This window comes from Lipotes vexillifer, unplaced genomic scaffold (genome assembly GCF_000442215.2).
Source record: "Lipotes vexillifer unplaced genomic scaffold, Lipotes_vexillifer_v1.1 scaffold647, whole genome shotgun sequence".
Lineage (NCBI taxonomy): Eukaryota > Metazoa > Chordata > Mammalia > Artiodactyla > Lipotidae > Lipotes > Lipotes vexillifer.
In genome coordinates, this window is record NW_006793865.1 from 1751909 (window position 1) to 1778332 (window position 26424).

The window sequence follows — 26424 nt, forward strand, 5'->3', positions numbered from 1 at the left end:
AGGAGAACTCTTGAAAGTAAATCACCTGCAAAAAAAAAAGAAAAAGTAAATCACCTAAATGACAGAAATTCCACTAAGAACAGAAGGAAAAATAAACCGCCCACCAGGAAAACATTTTAAAAGAAAGAAAAAATTAAAAGTCCAAAAAAAAAGTTGTACTAGGAAAATGTAATCACAGAATATGATTTATTAGACCATAATATTTGTGGACATAGTAACAATAACACCTACTGTGGATTTAACAAAAAGTTGAGATATATTAGGATGGAGAGAGGAAATAAACAGGTGTAAATTAAAATCCACATCTTCTAAAACAGTAAGTCGGAAGAAGGGTTTTAAAAGTGATGAATCAGGGCTTCCCTGGTGGCGCAGTGGTTGAGAGTCCGCCTGCCGATGCAGGGGACACGGGTTCGTGCCCCGGTCGGGGAGGATCCCACATGCCGCAGAGCGGCTGGGCCTGTGAGCCATGGTCGCTGAGCCTGCGCATCCGGAGCCTGTGCTCCGCAACGGGAGAGGCCACAACAGTGAGAGGCCCGCATACCACAAAAAAAAAAAGTGATGAATCAGAGAGTAATGTATTTAGAAACAGGAACAGAAGCCTACACCAGCATGGCTAAAGTGGTTGCCTGGGAGCATGGGAATCAGATGAGGGTCCAAAGTACAATAGGCTGGTTTCCTTATAGGCCTTGATTTACCTTCTCCTCAAACTGTGCTTCTCAGCATCAACTTGGAGCTCGTTAGATGCAGGATCCCAGGACCCAGACCTACAGAGTGAATGCACATTTTCACGCTATCTCCTGCTGATTTGCATGTCCAGTACAATTTGAGAAGCACAGTCTAGCAGTCACAGCGCAGATGTCTGGGGATGTATAAAGGTGAGGAAGTGAAGCAAGTGGATGCACTGGGCACACGAGGTCACCAGGGGCTCAGGTGTGACCTCAGCTCACCATCCCAGGTCCTTTGCCCTTTCACTTGCCTCAACCATCTTTACCTGCCTGTTCAGTACTCCTGACTTTGTCTCTACAGATTCTGGTTTAACCTGATTGTGGTTTTGGTGTCTGTTTTACACATCTTGGTACCTACTTTATTTTTGGTACCTATTTTACTTGACAAAATCTGTCTTCGCAGATGTCATTGTTCTCACATAGTTCCTGTCTGTATATTTCATTACCAGATCATGTAACTCTCGATAGTCGTAGCAATTGGGTTCTGTCACTTTTTTTCTTCTTGGCCGAACCGCAGGGCATGTGGGATCTTAGTTCCCAGACCAGGGATCAAACTGGTGCCCCCTGCAGTGGAAGCATGGAATCTTAACCACTGGACTGCCAGGGAATTCCCAGCAATTGGGTTCAGTCAATTCTTCATTATATGCCATAAGAGATCAGAAGGGTACAATGATAGAAGTCTCTGCTCTCCAGAAAAGAGAAGGAAAAGAAAACAAAGCAAACTACAGACGTAAGAGCTTTGATGGGATAAGAGAGTGGTCCCCTATGCTTCCATTGGAAGTGGGGACTAAGCTAAGAAGGTGTCAGTTACAAAGAGGAGTCTTTGATTCCCAGTCTTGCCTACCTATGTCTTTATTATACTTTTATATATTGTTTTGTAAGATTTATGAAGCTCCTCCAAATATTTCAAGAAAATTATTAATATACAAGCCACTTGTTGCTATAAGTGTAAAACAGGTACTAAAAAAATCTATGTAAACCGTAGTTGGTCTTTGGACTACGTTATTACAGAGCCATTTAAAATAATGCTGTAATATGAGTTTTTTAAAACTCAGGAAAAATCCAAACTAAGATACTGTGAATTAAAAAAAAAAAAAGTCAAACAGTTTTAAAATGAATCAGAAATTTTGGTGTCATGACTTGAGAAATGCAAAGTTCTGGTTCAAATACAAAATTAGCTTCCTAAGGATAAGCATAGAAGTTAATTACAAACCTATCCAAGGCTAAGTTATAAGACAGTCAGTCATAAGCAAGGCTTAATTATGAAGTTTCAGGAAAAAAAAATCCCTATGATTAAAGATCTCATCTCCTTTATTAAAGTGAGGATTCATTTATGCAAATGGGCTCTGCTTTGAAGTGACCCTAGCAACTACTGGAGTTAACTGGTGAACTGACAAGATATTGTCTTTTTAAAATAGGGCTTCCCTGGTGGCGCAGTGGTTGAGAGTACGCCTGCCGATGCAGGGGACACGGGTTCATGCCCCGGTCCGGGAAGATCCCACATGCCGCAGAGCGGCTGGGCCCGTGAGCCATGGCCGCTGAGCCTGCGCGTCCGGAGCCTGTGCTCCGCAACGGGAGAGGCCACAACAGTGAGAGGCCCACGTACCACAAAAAAAAAAAAAAAAAAAAAAAAAAAAACTAAAGAGGAATTGATATGTATCCACATAAGAAATTCCTTATTTTGTGGTGTTCTCCCAAACACCATTCAATGGTTTAAAAAAAAAAATCATAAATTATCCTTTATGAAACAGGGAATTTGTATAAAGGATTCTATGGCCCAGAACAGTCTGCCATAAACACACATTTCTTTTTTTTTATTGAAGTGTAGCTGATGTACAATATTATATAAGTTACAGGTGTACAATACAGTGATTCCCAATTTTTAAGGTTATACTCCATTTATATTCATTATGGAATGTTGGCTATATTCCCTGTGTAGCCAATTTTATACCTAATAGTTTGTACCTCTTCATCCCCTACCCCTATTATTGCCCCTCCCCTGTTCCTTCTCCCCACTGGTAACCCCTAGTCTGTTCTCTACATCTATGAAGCACGCATTTCTTTGAAGACTCATCCGTCTTCTTAAAAATTTGTGCAAAACTACTCTAAATTAGCTTCATGGTTGGTTTTGTTTTAAAAGGTTTGCATCGCAAAACAGTTAAGTGACATTCCTACACGATGTCACCCTGTGACTGAGAAGCAGGCACCTGGTTCATACCCCAGTTTGAGAACAGCAGTATACTACAGATTTTACCCCTCCACCCAACTTACATCATTTGTATTATAAAAGATGAAAGATAAATATTGAATCACACAATTTGTTCCAGGTAGGTTTGTATGGTCACGAGGGACAGAGCAGTTGAAACTTACGTGAATAAAAGTTTTTATTTCTAGATCATAATCCAATTCAAATCTTTCTTTTCCATTAATCAAATTTGAAAAAAATTTTATTTTAGCTGTATTAAATTTACAAAAGCATTCTTCCACATTACAGCAGAGCATTCCTCATGTTTTTATTCCAGTGCTCAGAAATTTAATGAATAAAATCACTTTACTGTGTCACTTTTAATTACCTCCTTCAAATACATATTTTCTAAAATCTGTCTAGGTCAGAAAAGGTTGATCCTGCAGTCATCTCTGCGGACTCTGCCAAACTATTCCAAGGTCAGCAGAAGCTGATGTTTTCAACTGTACAAAGTTACTGTTATGGAAACATGCTCATCCTTTTCCATTGAGCCAATCTGGGCAAAGCTCTTCCTTAAAATTCTTCTTCTGCCTGTTTGCTGCGGGACTGCTTGAGCTGCTGGAGCCACTCGATGGTTTCAGAAATAGTACGTTCTCCGTGCACCTTATTATCTCTGGTACGGATATTGACAGTGCTGCTGGTTTTCTCTTTCTCACCAACAACTAAACCAAAACCCACAAAGTTTTGTTAGGTGAAAGGACTCCTATTGAATATTGGAACAGAAATCCACCCTGTAGCTTCTGATTCATTAAAATGTACAGGTGACCAAATCTAGTCATTAAAAAACAAAACAAAAAACCCCAACTCACCATTTTGCAATGACTAGAACTGCTGTGTTTACCAAGTCACTTAACCCAGCCAACTTAATAAAAATTCACCATATGAAAAAATAGGAGGTGAAGGGGAGATTTTTAGACAAACCTTTCAAGTACTCTTTTTCAAACCAAAGTGTTTCTTTGTTACATCAACAGAACTAACACACAGTTTGAGATCAGGACTGGAAAGAACTACTGATGACCGCAGTTCTCTTAAGCCTAAGTCTCAGCATTTCAAGTTCTCCTAAAGGTTGGCCGGTTTTCTTTGGTGAGTCTCCTTTCTTACCTAGGATGAAGTTATACTGGGCTAACTGTGCATTTCTGATCTTCTTGTTTAACGTACAGCCCGGATCCAGATCAATGTCCACCATGAATTTAGCATCGTGGAATTGTTGCTGTACCTATTTAAATAGAGATAGAGGGTTCTTCAGATCTAAAATCAGAATTATATTTTGATCTTAAATTATTTTATTTAACAAACAATTTGGATAATCATGCCAGCGCTAAAAAGGAATGTTAATAGATATACTGAAGCATATATTATTGTGAGTTAGAACTACAAAACTATATACTCTGCTCGAGATAAATTGTGAATTAAATTAAATAAACTAGCTTAAATTTTCCATCCATTTGACAACCAATTACCACTCAAATGACAAAGGATCTGAATGAACCATTTTTATTTCACTAATAGGTTGTTGTGCCTTAGTGATCATTAACCAATGAACCTCCTGGGATTTTATAAGTATGCAAAATTTCAGAAGGGTTCTTACTTAGTTTATTAGAGTGCCAGGATAAGGCTACACTCTCAACTGTAACCTATTTTGAAGAATAAAGCACCAGTGTCTTTTTTTTTTTTTTTTTAACATGAGTCCTCTGCACATGTGAGTTGAGCTATTCTGTAATTGGGGAGGAAGCCTGGAAACTTTAGGCTGTTTAACAACTGTGGTCTCTAGTCATTAAGTATCAATAATAGCAGTGCTCACCCTCCCCTCCACTCAATATAACCAAAATCCACCCCACATAATTCTAAACCTACTCCACACCCATATGGAAAGAAGTCAGTACTATCTCCAGTTGAAAAGTGAGTTAACTAATACAGACTTTTTTCCTAATGTGTGAGCTTTCTTAATGCAAATACAATAAAGTAAGATCCATTAAACATGGAGCATAGCTGATTCTGATCATTTCTAACTAAAACTACCACGTGCAGTAATAGGAACACAGTATATCTTGAATGGTTTGCCTATCAGCTGTTTTAATGATCATTTATTTCTTAAATACAGTTGAGACCCGAGTGCAATTTATTCTGATGACCTGAAAACATGGTGGTTTTGATGTTACAATACTATTCATTGATATTTAGATTTTTGTCTGTTTTAACTAGCCAATTTATTACTTTGCCAGTTATGAAACAATGCTTTTTTTAATATCAGCTTTTGATAATTTGAAATTCCTTAGTATGAAATTGTTGCTATAACAGAATAGATTGTTCTAGTCTTTAAGGTATGAAGTATGAATGGATATTTGTACATCTGTTAGTAAGGTAGCTTTTTGGTAGGTAAGGCAAACATTGCTCTGTCATGACATTAACCTGAAAAATAGTTTCAAATTAAAGAAATGTGCATTAGAAACAAAGCAAAATTACTGAGTCAAAGAGCAGTTTAATCTGTACTATGCATTTGAATTTGCATGTCATACTGAGGCATTTGCTATTTACTAATGCTAAAAACTAAAAAATACAAGTATGTACAAAACACTCTCTAAATTAAGTCTACTAACCATGGAACCATATTAAAAAGCATTAAAGAGGTAATATGATCTACTGAGGCTTACCACAGACTGAAAATAGAAACATTTCTCTATATCGCAAGCAGCTTGATTTACCAAGAATACACGTAGTTTATGAGATTGAAAAGCTGAATGACAGCTCTTAAATTTAAAGTAAGTCATACTTAAGGATTACCTTTTGGGCATACTCATCACATGTTGGTCCCACTGGAACTACCATTACCTGGCGAGGAGACAGCCAGAAGGGCCTTTAGAAGAAATTAAAAACATTTAATGTGGCTTTGGGCACTTTCCTTAACAAGGATGGCACATTTCTTAGTTTACTCTTCAGTACCATTTCCTGAAACATGCAAGGGCCACTTTAAAACACTTGGCTTTTTTTCAATATCCAAGAAGGACTAAAGGGAGATTCAGGAGGAGAAAACTAACCCTAAATCAGGAAAACCTGTAACTAAGATCCGTCTTGCTAAGCAGATATAGCAAAGCAAACAGAGGGCAGAGACTACACCCCACAACTCAACACATCAGGTAACAGAACACCATATGCCTGCTGCCAGAGGGCTTAACATAGTTTAAGAAACACTTAGTGATTCAAGTTATTTTACTCAAAAAGTTATTTTGTTCAACTGTTATTTTATTACTTTTTCTTCACTGGGGGACAAAGACTGTACCTTCAGTTTATTCAAGATCCATTTTGCACGATTCAACAAATTGGAGCCGATAATAACTGGTGATGGTACTTGGTAAAAATGAGTGTGTTTTCACTACTTATTAAAAGGTGACCCCATCCTCAATTCTACCTTTCAGGTATTTCAGGTGTCCAACCCCTCCCCATGCTCCAGACATCAGGCCAGTGTTTCTCTTGGCCACTCCTCTACGTTCAAGTTGTTTTGTTACATCAGGGAAAAGGCTGGAGTAGGCACTAAATTCTACCCAAACTGTGGGCTTTCCCCCACCTACTACAGGTTTCGTAGAGCAGTTATCTGAGGATCCCCCTATTCTCTAGACTGTGCATAGAGAATACTGCCCACGTTTGATCTGATTTCGTGCAATATAACTAAAAGAAGATTAGCTTATTTCATTTACAAGTATGACACCGCCACCCCACCCCATGTCTGAACTAACCAAATTACACATGAAACTGAGATGACTGCAGTGTAGTCTGTCAGGCTCTACAAAATGGGTGTTTTATAACCATGTGCTGTTTTCAACTGCCTTTACAAAATGTGGGCCCAGATAAAGCTGCTTAGAAAATAAAATGCAAGTCATGTGCTTATATCTTGCCAGTAGAAACATAAGCTTCTAGAAATAGGACACAAAAATGTTGATCAGTTTGCAGTCTGTACTTTCAATCAAAAAAAAAAAAAACCTTGGCTTCTAAAGAGTCTAAAATACTTGTTTATTATGATCAGCAACACTGAACAAAGTATTGCTAAAAGCCTACTCTTGTTTACTCAGACAAAAACATCAAACTTTTATAAATTCCCAGAGTTACTTGAAAAGCAATCAAAACAATGTTTCTTACTGAATAGTAATTCCTAGTTAGAAAGCATTTATATAATATTCAAACAAATCAAGTGCTAAAATAAAAATAATTACTCATAACAAACATTCGTAGAGCTAAAAAGTTTGGGTTTAGATTGTGATTCCTTACTTTTTAGTGAACACTTATCATTAATTAGAAGTGACCAACTAGAATCATTCTTCCTTTCCATCATATAACTAAATTGGACAGCAGACATTTCTGACAGTCAGTTTACACGGTCCAGACAAAAACAGAAGGAAACAATGACAAAAATTACCATTTGCCCCCATAGTTTTCAGTGAGGATAGCAATCATTCTTTCCACTGATCCCAAGATGGCTCTATGGATAATCACCGGCCTTTTCTTATCATCACCATCATGGCTAGAAAGAAAAGATTTGTTTTGCTTTATTATATATATATATATATTCCTTCATATGTCCTTGAATAAGAATATTCAGAGCAGACCCTAGAAACTCACCTTACAAAAGTAAGATTAAATCTAATGGGCAACTGAAAATCCAACTGGATCGTTGCACACTGGTGGTACCGACCAATGGCATCTTTAATCTGTATGTCAATCTAAGAAGCAAAGATTGGGTTGTATTAGGGTTGAATTTTTTAAAACTTATTTTAAAGTAATCTCTTCTTCACCCAAAAATGAAAGACATATTACTCTCAAATAGACTTTGGTACTGACCTTTGGACCATAGAAAGCTCCATCTCCAGGATTTAATTCCCACTTTTCACCAAACTCATTCAGACTGTTTTCAAGTTGCTAAGGATAAAGCAAAATGATTTTAACTTCTGGTCAAATACAACTTCTTCCAGCCTAACTTGAGACTAAAAATACTACAACTACTTTCATGTGTCACTATTCTTTGTTTTACCATTTTGTCCACCTAGACATACTCATACACAAACCCCTTTAAAGGTTACAGCTTGAGGACTAAAAGAACATTCAACCATTTCTAAAATACAAAATCATAGAGAAAAATAACTAGCTTATACAAGCCTAGAAACCATTTCCAATTTTCTTTTGCTTTTATCCATTTAAAGAGGCTTTGCTTTCTCACATTATGGCGCAAGACAATTTCAGTCAAATAATATTGAAGCACGCTGAAAATCACCACTTACTTTCTCAGCTTGATTCCATACTTCAATATCTCCAAGGAATTTTTCCGGGCGAGTAGACAGGTTCAGTTTAAAAGAAAACCCAAAAATGCTATATACTGTACGCAGAAAATCCAAACAACCTTTTATTTCGTCCTCAATCTTTAAATTAAAAAAAAAAAAAAACAGGGACACAGTGGTCATTAATTTTCCTCAAGTTTTGTGACACTTCTTTTCCAAGTGTTTCACCCCAGAGTCTCATACCTGCTCTATGGCACAGAATATGTGAGCGTCATCCTGCTGGAACCTTCGTACCCGAGTGAGTCCTGTGAGCGCTCCTGACAGCTCATTCCTATGAAGCACCCCAAAATCAGCTACTCGCAGAGGCAACTCTCGCCAGGATCTTGGCCGATGATCAAACATAAGGCTAAAGAAAACAGAGAAGTAAAATCCACTGATATTTAATTTCACAAGAATAAAACTGCTTCTCTAATACTATAAGGAAGGCTGTCAAAAAGCTACTGGTTCTAGCTGTTCACACAAACAACACTTTTCAAAGTCTGGGCTTCATACAACAGTGTAAGCACTTGCATGAATAAAGTAGCAAATAAATTATAATACAACCATCTATAACTAAGAGAAAATAAAAAATGTATTCCCATAAGTCTGGAGTCATAGCCTTGTGCTCAATCTCTATTAATTTGAGGACTGCCTTTTAAGGCTCATATTTTAAAGAAAATCTTAGCTATATACACATCATTTATATCAGCAGAAACTAAAGTCTACTTTCTTGTTGCTCTCAAAAGTGCTTCAGTTCCCTCTTAGTCTGAAAGTGCTTCAGAAACTCTGAAGAATCTGGGAGAACTAAGAATGAACTTGACCTTGGTTCCCTGACCTACAAGCTAGTCCCCTCGTGGAGACTCCTCTGTCTCAGCCCTCTGCCCTCGAGGTCTTGCTACTGGGAGCGATGACTCAGCTACCTACAGCCACAGCTCTCCCTAGTCTGCCGCCACGGTGCTCTTCACCCAACTTTCAAGGATAGAAAGTGAGCAGCCTCAAGGCAAGGAAGGTTTTCCAAGGAGGTCGATTCATCAGCAGTAGATTTTGATACATGTTTCTTTAAAAAAAAAAAAAAAAAATCTGCTGTGCCCCACATTCAGTCGCCCCTGTTCTGTATTCTGCCCGTTCACTGCTGCTACCCCAGTTCCGTTCTTGACTATCTGTATATCTGAGGATCTAGCTGGGCACAGAAGATGTTACACCACCACAATGATGATGCATTTAAATACTCTTCTGATTACATAATTTGTTTTTCACAAAATACTTTCAAAGGAGGGAAAACAATCTGGGACTGATTGCAAGAAAATCTCTGACAGAAACTCAAAATTGCAGAATACCAGTGTCCCGGGCAGTTCATGGGTTTCAGAGCAAACAGCTCCTTCTCCACCTCAAAGGAGAACATGTTCTCGCTGTAGTGCTGCCAGTGGCCCGAGGTCATCCAGAGTCGGCTGTTGTAGATGTTTGGGGTGATCACCTCCTGGAATCCTCGTTTCCTATATTCACTCTGTTAGAAAACAAATACAATGCCTGTGTAAGGAACAGATGCTTATATTGCTGGTGGAAGTAAAGATTTCAAGAGCAATTTTATACTATCTAGTAAAGTTCAAGATGTACATCTTATAATCTAGAAGCTCCACCTGGACATATACATCAAAGAGGAAGCTCCTGCACATGCACATAAGGAGGCTACTGCAGCACAGCTGGTAATATGGGAGAATGGGAAATTACATCAGTGTCCCCCACTAAAGAAATGAACACTGTGGTAGTTATATGACAGACTAATACGTAACAACTGCAAACAAACTGGATCTGTACCTATCTAAAATGAAAATCACAGTGCAGACTGATATAAAATGAGACTTCATGTATGTAAGTTTGAAGCACACAAACAAACAGTATAATTTAGGGTACATATTTATGGGGTAGATGTAAAAATAACATGGACAAAATGGATCCATCCATGCTAACTTCTAAACAGTAGTTTCTTCTAGGAAAGGAGGGAAATGGATCAAAAAGGGGTCTCAAAGGGGAGGTTTTTTCCCCTTACTATATATGTATTACTTTACCTCAATTAAAAAATCTGAAGCAAATATAGCCCAATGCAGTTATGTGTTAAATTAGGTGGTGAGTACAGAGATGTTGGCGGTACTATTCTCTATAAATGTATGCTTGAAACACTTCATAGTTTACAAAGAAAAAAAGCAATGTAAAGATTAACTTGCTTTTTCTAGGAAAATACAAATGAACGGTCAGAAAGCCACAGAGCTCCTGTGTAAAGAGTTACAGGCCCCACTTCAGGCTCACCAGCTTGTCTCATGTGTGCACACCCATGTTTGTGGACAAGATATGTATTAGAAGGAAAGAATTTTTTAAACATTTTATGAGACCTCATACGTCCATTTTCATTTATTATTTGAAATGTTTCTTCTCAAACAAAAGATTATCTTTCCCTTTGGCAGATCTTATTTAATAAAATCAACTTGTCTTAAATCTACAGAAGAAAGTCATGAATATGGTTTACCCTGATGAATTCAATAAGTGTATTATAAATGTATGCTCCCTTCGGCAGGAAAAAGCAACTTCCAGGGCTGAGTTCATGGAAGAAATATAGTTCTTGGTCCTGGGTAAAACAAAAGCAAAAGAAAGTTTATATATGTATATAATATCAACATAAATTTCAGGGTTCTTGAGTTCAGAATATGGTCATGATGCTTCATATTTTAACTGGTGCCATTCCCAAATCAAGGAAAACATGTTGACATTTCTGGTGTTGCAGGTGCTTTACCACTTAGCACAAGTACATTCTCTGTTACATTCCTGAATCCAGTCAAGTTTACCCAAGAGTCACACGGAGCAAGGGTCTTAGTTCTCTTCTACTATGCACAGCAGGGGCTCTCAGAGTCTTAGCTCCTCAAAGCTCAAAGATCCTCCCTCCTTCCCTCCCCTTTTTTCTTTCTTTCTTTTTTTTCCTTTTTTTTTTTTTTAAGAACAGCAGGAAGGAGACTGAGAAAAAGACACTGATAATGACATAGAAGATGGAGAAGTTGGCTAACTTTGGGTCATGGTGAAAGAGGCACACCCTCCTACCTTCTTGCCCACCAAATGCCCAAGTCCTCAGGGAGGGACCCCACCAATTGTTGCTGGCCTCCTTCCTGCTGGATCTTATTTCAGGCAATCAGCAGCACAGGACAGTGGATGCTGCCTCCTGCTCAAACTTCACAACCTAACAGCCGTGACCTGACGCCCAGCACAGAGTAAACACTCTTCTAGAAGGGAGTATTTTTACCAAACCTAACTGTCAGCTTAGAAAACAGTCAGGGGTAGAAGAATAAAGGAAAGGACACCACAGAATCCATCAATGACTTGCTGTGTCATCTTGGGCAACAAGCAGATGAATCTTCCTGGGACTTAAGTTTCCACATTTTTTTTTTTTGCGGTACGCAGGCCTCTCACTGCTACGGCCTCTCCCGCTGCGGAGCACAAGCTCCGGACGCGCAGGCTCAGTGGCCATGGTTCACGGGCCCAGCCGCTCTGCAGCACGTGGGATCTTCCTGGACCGGGGCACGAACCTGCGTCCCCTGCATCGGCAGGCGGACTCTCAACCACTGCGCCACCAGGGAAGCCCTCCACATCTTTAAAATAAGTCAGTGAGACCAGGGGATTTCTAAAGCATCCCCCAGCTCTATGAAATGCTGCTATGCTGCTATACTTTTTTCAAAGAAAAATGTAGGTCATCAGCACTTGTTCTCAATAAAAGGAGTAGTCAAAATGAACTTCTGTGCGGTACTGAACACACTCTAGAAAGATAATGCGGACAATGAATAAGTCATTTACAGCTTTCACAGGACAGTACAATAATTACTGAAAGCTACAGCATCTCTGCAGAAGTAAATTCCTGGTACGTAATACGATTTCAAGTCAAATGAAAACAAAGAAAACTCAGTCTACACACATCACTATCCTTTTGAACATACCCTTCCAATTCTCCTATGATCTCGGTTTTTAGCCTCCTCTTGGAACTTCTCCCATTCTTTCAACATTTTAGGATCTGGGAATGAAATGCCATAAATTCTCTGCAGACTCTCCATATCTGCCTTGCCTTCCCAGTAGGTGGAGGAATTCTGAAAAGAAGGAATAACCATGAGATAATATTCAAATTTTTTTGAAAAATAAATTTGTTTATTTATTTATTCTGGCTGTGTTGGGTCTTCATTGCTGCACGCAGGCTTTCTCTAGTTGTGGCGAGTGGGGGCTACTCTTCCTTGCAGTGCACGGGCTTCTCATTGCAGTGGCTTCTCTTGTTGCGGAGCATGGGGGCTGTAGAGTACAGGCTCAGTAGTTGGGGCGCACAGGCTTAGTTGCTCCACGGCATGTGGGATCTTCCCGGACCAGGCCTCAAACCCGTGTTCCCTGCATTGGTAGGCAGATTCTTAACCACTGCACCACCAAGGAAGTCCCCCCAATTTTTAATAGCTCATTTATTTTAAGAGTTAGACGTTTTCTCTGTCAGTCACATCATGAGTCAAATTCACATTTAGTCCTTATGACAAGAAGAATGGCACGAAAAGTGCACATATAGTAAGCATCTCAGTTGCTGAGGCCTCGCTAGGGTGGTTGTACTCATTCCACAGCACAAAGCTTGCTGCTTAATGCCCTTGAAATTGCCCTGCCCTCAAGACCCACTCACACCACAACTCCACGAACACGACTGACTACAGGGGCATCTCCCACAAGATGATTCAGCAAAAATGGAAAAAAAAAAAAAATCTGACTGGCAGGATTAGTTTGGTTAAAGAAGAACAACTTGGGTAATTACTACCTTAGACATACAAAAGGCAAGAGCACACACCCCTACAGTGAGTCTCAAAGCTTTTCGAGCCACAATGGCCCATGACTGTGATTTTTGTAAATCCTCCAAATCTCCATCCCCGTGTGCTCTGGTGATGAGTGGTGAGTCACTCAGTCAGTGCTTGAGAGAATTTCAGTTAAAAAAAAGGCTAGTGGGCTTCCCCGGTGGCACAGTGGTTGAGAGTCCGCCTGCCGATGCAGGGGACATGGGTTCGGGCCCTGGTCCGGGAAGATCCCACATACCGCGGAGCAACTAAGCCTGTGCGCCACAACTACTGAGCCTGCGCTCTAGAGCCCGCGAGCCACAACTACTGAGCCCACGTGCCACAACTACTGAAGCCCGTGTGCCTAGAGCCCGTGCTCCACAACAAGAGAAGCCACCACAATGTGAAGCCCGTGCACCGCAACGAAGAGTAGCCCCTGCTTGCCACAACTAGAGAAAGCCCGTGCGCAGCAATGAAGACCCAACACAGCCAAAAATAAATAAATAAAATAAATTTATTAAAAAGAAAAAAAAAGGCTAGTGACACGTAGTGCCCACAGTCAGTAGACAGCATGAGAAAAAAATCCACCCTTAAATATGCAAGAGAAAAATCGCTGAAAAGAGAAACGAATACAAGTTTAAACATACATCTTTAGTATACAAATATGTTTATATAGCGCCTTCAAAGTTACATTGCTTACTTTGTGTATTTTCAAAGTCTTGATTTTGCCAGTGTGTCTGACATGAGGACCCCGGCAGAGATCTATCAAGGGGCCACACCTAGAGATAAATTAAAAGGAATTTTAACATAGACTTAAAATGACATATACACCAATGGTATTTAATGACACTTGATGTTCTCACCTATAGACTGTGGTAGTTGGAGTATTCACTTTTTCATTCAATATCCTGCATTTGAACTTGTTGTACTGAAAATAGGAAAAATTATTTTTTAGATAACCATCCTTTAATTTTTACTTCTAAATACTATAGCTAAAATACAATTCAAAGTACATCTAAGGACCGTATGAATATAAATATGTATTTCATGTTTTAAAAACATTGTTAAATTTTTCTAAAGAACTTAGTACACCAAGCCCCAATGTACTTTATTTTTTTTAATTAATTTTTATTGGAGTAGTTGCTTTACAATGTTGTGTTAGTTTCTGCTATACAGCAAAGTGAATCAGCTACACCTATACGTATATCCTCTTTTTTGGATTTCCTTCCCATTTAGGTCACCACAGAGCATTGCGTAGAGCCCAATGTACTTTACGTAACATTAATGAGTGAAATAAAAGTGGAGGCCATGTTACAGTTCAATTTACCTTAAACATTTCCAGTAAAGTTTCCTTCTTAACTTCTAATCTTTCAAAAGCTTGTTTTTCTTTAATGATTTTCTTACATAAAGCCTCCAAAGAAGAGAAATCGTTGCTGGACACACCCCTGAAGAAGAAAATATAATCAATCTCTTTTCACTCTATTCCACTCACACCGCAGCTTGGGGGAACATCTCTTTAGAATACTTCAAGGGTTTTAATATAAAAAATTAGACCCCTGCATCATTTATTAAGAATTTTAAACTAGACATTTTTTATAAACTATTTTCATATTTTCAGTGGCTTTGACCTTGGTCACCATGAAGACCATTCCAACTAGTGAACATTCCTCTAACTTTAGAACCGGGTTTAAAGAACAGGAGAGGTCCAAGCTTCATTTTATTTCCCGACATAGCTTAGGGTTCCACCTCCACTGATCTAGAAGAGAGCTCTCTACTACTTTGTGAGTTACCACAACACTTTAAGTTTTGTTAGTGGGAGTACTTGGTGACTAGGAAGCAGTAAGTTTTATATCATACCTCCTTAATTGAGAACTCTTTAAAAATAATGTATGGACCCATAGTAATTCAGATTTTATTTTTCTTTATCCAGTTACATAACTTACCCTTCTTCAAGGTACATGTCATAATAGAATCCATTTTCTATTGGTGGACCGTAACACAAACACCCACCATAGACTCTTTCCATGGCTTCACCCATTATGTGAGCACTCGAGTGCCAATATACCTGAAAATCAAAGAAAAATGGGATGGTTTGAGTCTGGGCATACAAGCTATAAATTAATTTGTTTGTTTTGAAAGATATATCAAGTTTATTATAAATAAACCCAAGACATGAAAACCTAAATTTACAAAGCTATAGATTGCAGTGTGATTCTATTCAGAGCCAAAATAATTTAAAATGATTCTAATTACTAAATTGTATTTGTACCTTAGAAATTATCTGGTTTAGTTGTTTTCAAACTAATTAAAATACAAATTTAGCATCATTAATTAAACGGGTTGGATTTTGTTTCCTGAAAACAACAGGCACTCACAATGTGACTGTCTTATTAACTGCCATGGCCCTGGGATCTTTTGAGTCAATCCCTGGAACTGACTTCAAAATATCTGAGTTGGTGGTCTGGAACTGAGCCCGCAATATCTCTGAGGTATGCCTGTATATTATATATAGATGTACATTTATCTTTCTGAAATAAAATGAAAAAGTGACAAAATTCAAAAAAGTCCCTAAGAATATAACTAGAAGATGCTGAAAATTCAGAACACTATTATCTGACCTCATTTAATGCTTCTTGTTTAAGCAGACATGGCAACTGTGATAAACAATAACAATTTCCAGTAGTTTATCTTTAAATTTCTCCGAAATTAGTGAAGGCTATGCTCTGGTCTTTACTTGGCCGTGGAACATCACTTAAGAATTATATCTGCTTTTCTCTTATTGGCCCCAAACAAAACTAAGATGGTACAACTTGACCCTACAGTACAATTATAAAACCAAGGACCAACATACGGGCCTTGAAATCAAAAGGTAGTACCCGGTTTTACGGTGGTAATTCAGATGAGACAGAATATACCCAAAGCAATGTTTTTAAGACTAATTAGTAAGGTACTGAAATAAAGATTTTTAAAATTCTCATAAAAACTGTACACCTGAAACTAATAATGTGAGTCAACTATACTTCAATAAATAAATAAATAATAAGTAAAATTAAATTCTCATAAAAAAATTAAGGACTCCAGAATACATTTGAAAACCACTGATTCACATATATAAGTAAACCGTTGTCACTAAAACAACGTATTTTACTTCTTATATGGTGTTCCATCATGGGGAAATAAGGAGAAAACTTTGCCATCAAATGCAGATTGATTTTTACAGTGCTTTCGGCAGATCTGCATTTTAAGGTAAGAAAAATACAGAAATCAATTGCCCAATAGGAAGAGAACTTTAAATCATGCTCGAATTTGTTAAATATATGCATCTTGATTAAGTGTTGACTAATAATGCAGAAAACAATTTTTACTTGCTTAATCAACTTTTAATAAAATTCCCAGCACTTTTTCCCCACTGAAGTATCCAGAGTAAAAATAAACTTGAATAAGTGCACTTCTTAATTTTATAAGACAAGCACTTTTACTATGTTTCCTACATGAAAGACAAAATGAAGATTTCAAATATGACAATGAGACATCAATCAACTTTAGCCACCCGTTGGCTTTAGTAATAAGCTGGAGAAGTCTGCAAATGTGAATCTCAATAAAAACTTACTGCTTGAGCTTCCTCGTCCTCAAACTTGAGAAGCTCCAAGGTACAGTCTTCCTCCAGAGGACGGTCTAGGTCCCAGACGACTTTATTCACTTTAGCAATAACAGTGTTGTCAGCCAGGCCTTGACTTTTTAAAAAGACATACACACACGTATAAAAACACAAGACTCTAAAAAAGAATTTTCTGCAGCACAACAGTTAATTTGAGAACAAGAACAGGAAAATAAACATTATATATAGGCATATCTCTCCTTTTATTGCACTGTGAAGATACTGCAGTTTTGTTTTGTTTTGTTTTTTTGTGGCAACCCTGCATCAAGCAAGCCTATTGGCATCATTTTTGCAACAGTATTTGCTCACTTTGTGTCTCTGTGTCACATTTTGTTAATTCTCACAATATTTCCAACTTTTTCATTATTATTATACGTATTTGTTATGGCGATCTGTGATCAGTGATCTTTGATGTTAGTACTATGACTCACCGAAGGCTCAGATGATAGTTAATATTTTTTAGTAATAAAGTATTTTTAAATTACGACATGTACTTTTTTTTAGACAAACAACTGCACACTTAATAGACAGCAATACAGTGTAAACAACTTTTATACACCGTGAAACCAAAAAATTCGTGTGACTTGCTTTACTGTGATACTCGCTTTATTGTGGTGGTCTGGAACTGAGCCCGCAATATCTCTGAGGTATGCCTGTATATTATATATAGATGTACATTTACCTTTCTGAAATAAAATGAAAAAGTGACAAAATTCAAAAAGTCCCTAAGAATATAACTAGAAGATGCTGAAAATTCAGAACACTATTATTTGACCTCATTTAATGCTTCTTGTTTAAGCAGACATGGCAACTGTTATAAACAATAACAAGTTCCAGTAGTTTATCTTTAAATTTCTCCAAAATTAGTTTTCCATAAAGCCAAGCTATTTAGATTCCAAAGGAAAAAAAAGGAGGTGGAGGTGCTTCTAAATAACCTCTCTGCTTTTATCCTGCTTGAAATCTATAACAGATCTTTCCTCTGAGAAGCAATGCTCATCTCATAATTCTGCAAATGCCTAAGATGATATTAGTTATAACAAATATACAGGTGAAGTGAAATACTATTTAATGAAACATTTTATAATACGGATAAAAATGTCATCTAAATGTACAGTACACAGTACAAAAGACAATTCTCTCCTCAAGTGATGAGATGTTAGACCCACCAAGTGCAGAAGTCGCAGGAGTTCTGAGGAGGGGAAAGCAGCATAGTTCAGAGTAGTCTGGACAGGCTTTAAAAAATAAAGTAATGAGGGGATGAAGCATCAAAAGATTTGGACAGGAAGAAAAGGAGAGGAGATGGCACTTCAAATGTTGAGAATGGGCATGGATGCAAGCAGAGACGTAAGTTAGGAGACGTTCAGGAAGCTGCGGGGCTCAAGCAGAACTGAGTAAGGTTAGTCAGATTATAGATGTGAATGTGCAGCTAGAGAAATGACCGTCTATAATAGTCTAGCAGTTTCCCCGCCTCAAATATTTTCAAACTAATATGTTATGACACTTACACCACAATAAAAGTTTTAATTCAAAAAAAGAGAAAATTAGTTTTCCAATTGGCCACTTGATAAATTACAACATAATCTGAAGAACAATACTGTAGCATGTAGAGAAAAAGTTCTTGCACTAACAGGAGCCTGGATTTTAGTACTGACACAGCTACAGTCTCATTGTGCAACAACAGAGGAATCTTTTAACCTCACCTGCGAAGTTATCTCTCAAGTGAAAGGCTGAACTGATATTTATAGGTTTATCTAGTTACTTATGATCTCACATGGAAACTTGCTTAACATTACAACTTTCTTACTTACTTCCTTTGGAGTAAGGCAGAAGTTTATTAGGTAAAAGTACTTGTCAAATTAACAGCAACATTCCATTCCTTTTGTAAGAAGGCCAGGGCATATACCAATACATAGCTCGTGGGCCTAACTCCCACCAGTTGCATAGTAGGCTTACCAAGAATCAGCTGTCATGGTTCCCCAATTTGTTTATGCACTTGTTATTTTATGTCTTAGGTTCAACAACATGAAATTGATGATAATCAACCATTTCTGACAATTCATATATGATTTCATTTGTTTCAGCTCAGTATGTAATTATTATAAGTAAATAGAAATATTTAAGTAATACAACAAGGGAATTACAGTTTCTTGGTTTGAATTACATTCAAACCAAGTTGAATGTTTGGGAAGGCTTGATAAAGGGAAGTCACTAAAAAAATACTTTCAAGTCAGGTGTGGATGAAACAACTACATAAAAATCTGGAAGGATTCTGCACTCAGATGGCTTCTCAAGTGTGTTAAGATAATGTAAAAGTTTAAATAGCACCCCACCCCCCAAACTTTGGCCTTATATACATATTAGTGAATAAATGAATATATACATGTTTTAAGTTAAAATGTTTAAATGGCGGTTGGCAAACTTTTCCTGTAAAGAGCCATATAAAAATTTTAGACTGAAGGCCATACATGGTTTCTGTTGCATATTCTTAGTTGTCTTATTTTTTTCAAACCATTTAAAAACATAAGAATGATTCTTAGCTCTTGAGCTGTACAAAAAACAGGCTATGACCAGTTTGCCAACACTTGGTAGAAGATACATGTATCAATTTATGCCTTCCCAACTTTATCATTTTTTTGATAAACTTACCAACTATTCATCCCAATCATATTAGATTAAGAAAGCATTTACTCTATTACAAAGTATGCATCTAATTCTCAGTTACCTGAAATAACTTCTCCCCAGCCCGACAGAAGTTTTAACATTAGCTTTATAAAAATAGTACATTTTTTCATGTGTTAGTTTCATATATTTCATATATAGTTTAATAATATATTTCATATATTAGTTTCTTAATTTTCCCATTTTGAGATGAGCTACCTTCATTTTTAACTTTAAAACTGAGACTTTTTAGTCAAAATAAGTGAAGTACTCTCTACTTGGTTATGTGACATTTTATGATCAAAGCAGAAAAACTAATCATATAAAATCTTCTGTAAAATAAGACCAAAGTTGACTCTTTCAGATATTAACTTTGAATCTTGAGTATAAAGCTCTACATTATTTTGATTTTTTAAAAATCCCAAATAAGGTAAAGTAAACAATAAAAACATTGAACAGGAACATAAAAATATTATGAGGATAAAACTTGGCAAGATAAAAAAAAAAACGTTTAGTTACAAACAACAGAAGGTAAGACAGGTAGAGCTTATACCTAATTCCACAAGCAATCTGATATGGTGTAGTTTTCCAAGATTCTGCATCCAACTGGTTACCATCAGGCAGGGTGACTTTAATTGGCTTGCTATCTTTTTCTGCTTTTTCTGCCAGAATGGAGTCGTGTTCTGCTTTTAGTTTATTATACATCTCAAGACGTATGTTAATATATTCAGGCCAAGGATTCAACTGCAAGACAACAAATGAAAAAATAAATAATCAGTACACACTTGCTTTCCTTCTTAGAAAAGTGGAAGAAATAATAAAGACAAAGTTTACCTTGTATGATGTAGTGCTTTTATTGTTTTTCCCTTTATACAAAATTCCCTTCTCATTTCAATCATATTTTTTCTTGGCCTTCAATTTTTTAAATGGAAGAGCCTTAGTATCTTTACAATTCCCTCCGACCACAGTCCTTCCCTTTCTTTAGTCATTTAGGTGCTCTTTGGGGGCTTTTCATTAAATTGTCACAGGGGTCCATAATCCTCAATGAAGAAGCATCAATAAATTAACTAAAAGCTCAAAGCCTATCATTCTACAACCCTGCTCTGAATCCCTCAGGCCAAAGCACATTACCTGGTCCCACACACTGTGACATCACTACAGTCCTACCCACCCACATGACCCTCTGTATCTTACTGCAGTTTATCTCCACATCCATTTGGCACTTCCTGATCAGAAGAACTTAGTGTCAAACTTAATTTATTCAACATTCATGGAGCAAATACTCTCTGTGCCTGGCTCTGCGGATGCAAGAGAAGAGTAAGACCTGCCCACTGCCCTTGGAAGGGGAACAAGACAAGTACACAGATGATGGGAGCATGGAGGAGGAAGAAAGGTCTTCGACATCTCACTGTACACTTTTTTTCCAGACAGATCATTTAAAACATATATAATCAACCACATGTCACATGCACAATTCTCTATTCAAAAAAGTCCTCTAATTATACCCTTTGTTTCCTATTTCCAGGCTAAATCTCAAGCTGTAACAGAAGAGCATGTACTACTTGTATTGAAAGTACAAAAAAGAAATTAGGGAACATACGCCATTTTCTTACTTACTTGCAAATTCTGAAATTAACAATCAACAATTCCCCACAATTACAGTGGGGTATAATGAACAAAACACAACAGAAGCGGTTATGCAGGGCTCTCGGCAACACTTAGTGATTCTTGATCACCTACAAACTTACCCTAAATTAAGTGGAGGCACTATAAATTTAGCAATGCAACATTTATAAAAACAGCTCTTTAAAGTCAGTTTACTGTGCTATCGCATACTTCTTAAAAGCCTATTCCTTTGTTTTGCATTCTGGTCGTTTTCTAAAGAGTCTCTAACAAAACGGTTGCAATGACAAAAGCAAAAAGTCAAGCACGGTTCACAGCAGTTCAACTTCAAAATCTAAGTAGGAAGCCAAGCTTAACCGCCTCCTAAAGCAAGACCCAGGAACCAGGTCAATTCTGGGATGACTCTTGAAATGCCAGTTCCTTTTAGTGTGAGCCTGGTGAACTGAAAGCCTTTTCTCTACACTTGAGAGGCATCAAGGAGATTTGTCCTGGCTTAAAACCAAACTCCAGTGGCAGGTCCAGGTGGAAACAGTGCTAATGGGGTGAAGGAACAAGGCTTTCTTTGGTTTCTGTTGTAGTCAGTAAAAGCCCAAACACCAAGTCTGTTAACGTCTCATTGAATGAAATGGTCAGACAGCTAGCATTCGACCTGGCAACTAATTACCACAGTCCTCTTTTCACCAACTCTTGTTCTAATATCTAATTCCACAGATTATTTTACAATCATACTTCAGTTGTTTTCCTTTTTCAATAACAAGTAACTGCAAGTCTTTCTCCCCCTCTCAGAATTTCCTAATTCTTCTCCCTGATTTTTCCATCTAGTGCCATCTCATAAACCCCACGAAAACCATTAGAATCTCGCATAGGATGAGTCTGAGACAGCTCCCTGCCTCTGTCAATCTTTGATGACAGAGCCCTGAAAACATTTACCTCTGCTCGACCTCCATCCCCAGAGCCTTCTTTGTTCTTCTTGCCTCCTTCCTTTCGTTTCTCCTCACTGGCACCTACCTAAATAAGCAAAAAAGGCATGAAGGTTTTACATTTTAATCTCATTTGACACCTATCCATGTTGCCTGCAGAAAAGTTTTGAGGATGTTATTTTAGCATCTATTTTTTTTTTAAGTGGAAATCTGATTTTGAAAGACTAGAAAATCTCACCACTGTCAAAGACAAGTTAACAACTTACAATAAAGACAAGCCCTAAAAAAGTAGAAGAGTGACTTGATAATATTCAAGTCCTCAAATTTCATTCATTTTACCTGTTCACATGACTCTCGCTTCAGGTTTAAATGGACACATACTAAATACATAGCTACAAGAAGCATGCAATTTATTCAGTAGTATTTTCAGAAAAAAAAAATCTAATGCAATATATATCCATCCATTCCACAAGTACTACCCAGAGCCTCTGTGCTCACAGTATTTTTTTTTTTAAATCCTCTAGAAGAAGCAAACATAAGACCCAATCCCTACCATGTGCAAACTTAATCTCTTTGGGGAAACTAAGGCAAACATATGTGAGAAACTCCTGGAGGAGAAAAGAACACAGCTGTAGTACTCTGACCAGATGTCAGATAAGCTAAGACACTGGTAACTGTTAGGGCTTTAAAGGACTTTAAAGGATGGAGATTTCAACAGGCTGGATTTTGAGAATGGAGGAAATTTTGTTCTAGGTGTACACAGAAACTTATTGTTGGAAATGAGAGAGAGAGAGAGAGAGAGAGAGAGAGAGAGAGAGAGAGAGAGAGAGAGAATTACTAAACCTTTTAGGAAACACTGTCAGTTAAGACAGATGAGGGCTTAGACAGAAGCAAGCACTAAAAGTTACCATAAAGATGTGGACTTCTATTAGAATTCAACTCAGTTCAATTCCAGGAAGTCATAGAAAGTTTTACAGTAAGTCCTGTGCAAAAAGGCAACCAATGGCAAGAACTGGTCTTACCCATGGTTCTCACCAGAAGCAATTTTGCCCCCAGCAAACACCTGGCAATGTCTGGAAACCTTTTCAGTTGTCACAACCGGGAGTGGGGAGTGGGGGGGAAGGTGGGAGGGCGGTGTGGTGTGGTATGTACAGCAGGCAGAGGGTGGGTAGAGGCCAGGAAGGTTGCTAACCATCCAACAACGCACAGGACAGATTCCCACAACAAAGAATTATCCAGTCCGTGATGTCAAGTGTTGAGGTCGAGAAACACCGAACCACATTATGGGATACTCCAAAGAGTATCTTCTCAGAAATAAATTACTTACTTCTTTGTAACTGCTCAGATAGAAACATCCTAATGCAAATTTCACTACATAAAATTTTACAGTTTACAAAGTTCCTCCACAATCACATCTGATTCTCATAGAAACACTGTGAGATGACTATCATTATTATTCCCATTTTACAGATAAGATTAAATTTTTAAAAATTAGATGATTTTTCTAGGTTCAGAAAACCTACAAGTGGCAGGAAAAAAGATACCCACCCAGATGTTGACAGTGGTCAGCTCTAAGGGGGGATGTTATCATCAGCAGTGAAGGAGTTTTGAGGGTAGAACTGGGGATGTGATGGGGGGACTTTTGTTTCATATATTTTTCTGATCTTTGAATTTTTTTAAAAAGTTTTATTAAGATATATTTCTGTACCGTAAAATTCACCCGCATAAAGCATATAATTCAATGGTTTTTACTGCACAGACAAGCTGCCCAACTATCACCAGGATCAATTTCATCACCCCAAAAGGAAACCATGTATCCATTAACAGTCACCCCCTGTTCTCCCCTCTCCCCAGCACTTGGCAACCACTAATCTTTCTGTCTCTACAGTTTTGCCTACTCTGGGCATTTCATATAAGCGGAATCATTCAATATTGGTTTTTTGTGACTGGCTTCTTTCAGTTAGTATAATGATTTCAAGATCATCCATGTTACATGTATCAGTATTTCACTGCTTTTTATTGCCAAATAACATTCCATTATTTATCCATTTATCCCTTGTGGACATTCTGATTGTTCTTTTCAATTTCATAAAACTTATGACTTGTATAATTTAAAAAACAAAACAAATTTTTAAAATATGACTCCAAATTTCATGTTGAGCTAACACTTCCCCCACTCAGGAATTCACGATTTAATGAACTTTGAAGGTTCATTTATAGTCAATAGATGAACAATGAACACACCTTAAGTCCATTCTAATCAAGTAAAGTACTAACCAACATGATTATAAGATTACCTGCATGGCTTTACCATACTATATGATTAATGTAATTAGTCAAATATATCAGGTGAAAAGAAGGATAAAAAGGGACTTCCCTGGTGGCGCGGTGGTTAAGAATCCACCTGCCAATGCAGGGGACACGGGTTTGAGCCCTGGTCCGGGAAGATCCCACATGCTGCGGAGCAGCTAGGCCCGTGCGCCACAACTACTGAGCCCACGTGCCACAACTACTGAAGCCTGCGCTCCTAGAGCCCGTGCTCCACAAGCCACCGCAATGAGAAGCCCGCGCACCACAACGAAGAGTAGCCCCTGCTCGCCACAACTAGAGAAAGCCGGCGAACAGCAACGAAGACCCAGTGCAGCCAAAAATAATAAATAAAATAAATAAATTTATTTTTTAAAAAAGGGGAAAAATTAATTGCAAGACTGCCTGTATAGCTTTAAAGCAGAAAGAGAGGGAAATAATTCTATTTCTCTGATTAAATGTTTTCGGTTTTGGTCATATGGATACTTGCTAAATGAACAGGAATAATGGTAAAGAAGAAGAGAATTAACATCACGGTTTTTCTGTCTTCTAAATACCTCTCCATTTTACAAATGAGAACAACGGCTCAAAGAGAGTAAGTAATTTCCCATTTGTACATCGCTAGTAAACAGTAGAGCCAGGGCGTTAAAATGGGTCTCTTTGGAACCCTGAGGCCCATTTCACCTTCCCTATAACAAGTGAAATCACGATGGGCAACTGTTCTTTACTTCCAATGAAAACAAAACAAAAATGGGCGAGTTTACATATTATATGTCAACGTAAAAGCAATCTAAAACTTCAACCCAAAAGTTGGTACACAGAAGAGGATTGGGAAGATGTTCCCAAGCAAATTATGACACTAAAGGGAAAGTCCAGGGGTGAAATGAGCATTTATGAATGGGATAAGGCATGCCTCCACCACCACGCAGGTTAGTGTGTAACTTTTCTAGAGTTTGTCAGCTGGGGTCATCCGGTCTCCACCATTTATTATAAATCACCCAAAACTTGGGCAGATCTCGATGACCTGGTTTTCCCTTCCTTAAACTGGGGCTTTTTACCCATACGTGGTTTTAAAAGTAAATGAGGCTCTGCAACATTCTGCCCGACTAAAGTGAGCCACAGACCCTAGTCTAGGAGTCCGAAGCCCTAGATTCGAATTCTGTCTCGGCTTCTAATTAGTTGTATGGCTCTGAGCAAGACACTCAAGGTCTCAGTGTCCTCATCTACAAAAAGAGGATGGACCCAGAGACGATCTTAAGCCCCGCCCTGATTTATCAATTTGAGATTCCTCTCCAAAGGGGGCCCTGACTTGTCCGGGAGCTCCATCGCCCCCCTCGGGTTCCTCCACCCCCTCCCTCCCCCGGTTGGGCAACACGGGTACCAGGAGAGCCCCAGCCCGGCCTCCAGGATCCACTCAACCCACTCACCGACTTCTCGTCTCCCATTTTCCCTGAAGGGCTACTGGCCTTCTCCTCGGACGCTGGCAAACCACTAAGAGAAAACTAAACCCCAAAACTTCGGTCAGGAAGAAAGGACAGTGGTCGCCAGGCAGAGGTGGGTTGGAACGCTCAGGAACACTGCGCTTGCGCCACGTGGTCCGGGAGGGACCTGCTGATGCAACAGGAAAGAGCCCAAACTCCGCCTCCTAACCTGATGGATGACGGGCAGCTAATCGACAACGGGGAATGGCGGGTCCTCCATTCTCTAAACCAAGCTTGTTGGGCGACAACCCTTCTAGAAAATCAGGGTGCGGCGGGGCGGGAGAGGCAACTACAGACGCTAAACCGGCACTCTCTGCCCGTCAGGTATTGGGCCTTTCCAGAGCCCAGAAGTCCGCAATGCGCGTGCGCCTTCTTCGGTCTGACTTGGCTTATCATTCCAGGGCCTTTTCGGCCACCGTAGCGAAGAAGAGGGGCTAAGTCTTGAGCTTCCGGCAAATCTCCGGCAACCTGAATACCATCCCTAGCAGTGGGATGAACACCGGAATAAAGGCCGAAGTTCACTGCCGCTTCGGTGCCACCCGACCTGGTGTGACTGCTGAGTTCTGGGGACTACTAGAGCCCCGAAGTCTGGCGGTGAATCGACCGGGCCCTCCTTATTGCAGTCCAGGGTTCCCAAGACCCAAGCCTTGGTGATCCAGGGGCGAGCGCCCT

General features: G+C 38.6%; 1 protein-coding gene across 2 annotated transcripts; it reads right to left on the bottom strand.

The window, feature by feature from the left end:
* Positions 1 to 3483: 3483 nt before the first annotated feature.
* On the bottom strand, positions 3484 to 25740 carry TARS1 (threonyl-tRNA synthetase 1). 2 transcript variants are annotated; one of them, XM_007466841.1, is made up of 19 exons: positions 25699 to 25740; positions 21975 to 22052; positions 19975 to 20165; positions 16716 to 16839; positions 15049 to 15170; positions 14433 to 14550; positions 13969 to 14033; positions 13806 to 13884; positions 12248 to 12394; positions 10795 to 10893; positions 9611 to 9777; positions 8478 to 8640; positions 8238 to 8375; positions 7801 to 7878; positions 7582 to 7682; positions 7379 to 7483; positions 5752 to 5824; positions 4072 to 4186; positions 3484 to 3632 (listed from the first exon to the last, which is right to left on the bottom strand). In XM_007466841.1, exons 1-19 carry the CDS (start codon positions 25714 to 25716, stop codon positions 3484 to 3486), a joined length of 2130 nt encoding a protein of 709 aa, XP_007466903.1. In that variant the 5' UTR covers positions 25717 to 25740. The 2 variants fall into 2 exon arrangements, with proteins under 2 accessions (XP_007466903.1, XP_007466902.1); XM_007466840.1 differs by lacking the exons at positions 19975 to 20165; positions 25699 to 25740 and having other exon boundaries at positions 21975 to 21991.
* Between the last annotated feature and the right edge of the window lie 684 nt (positions 25741 to 26424).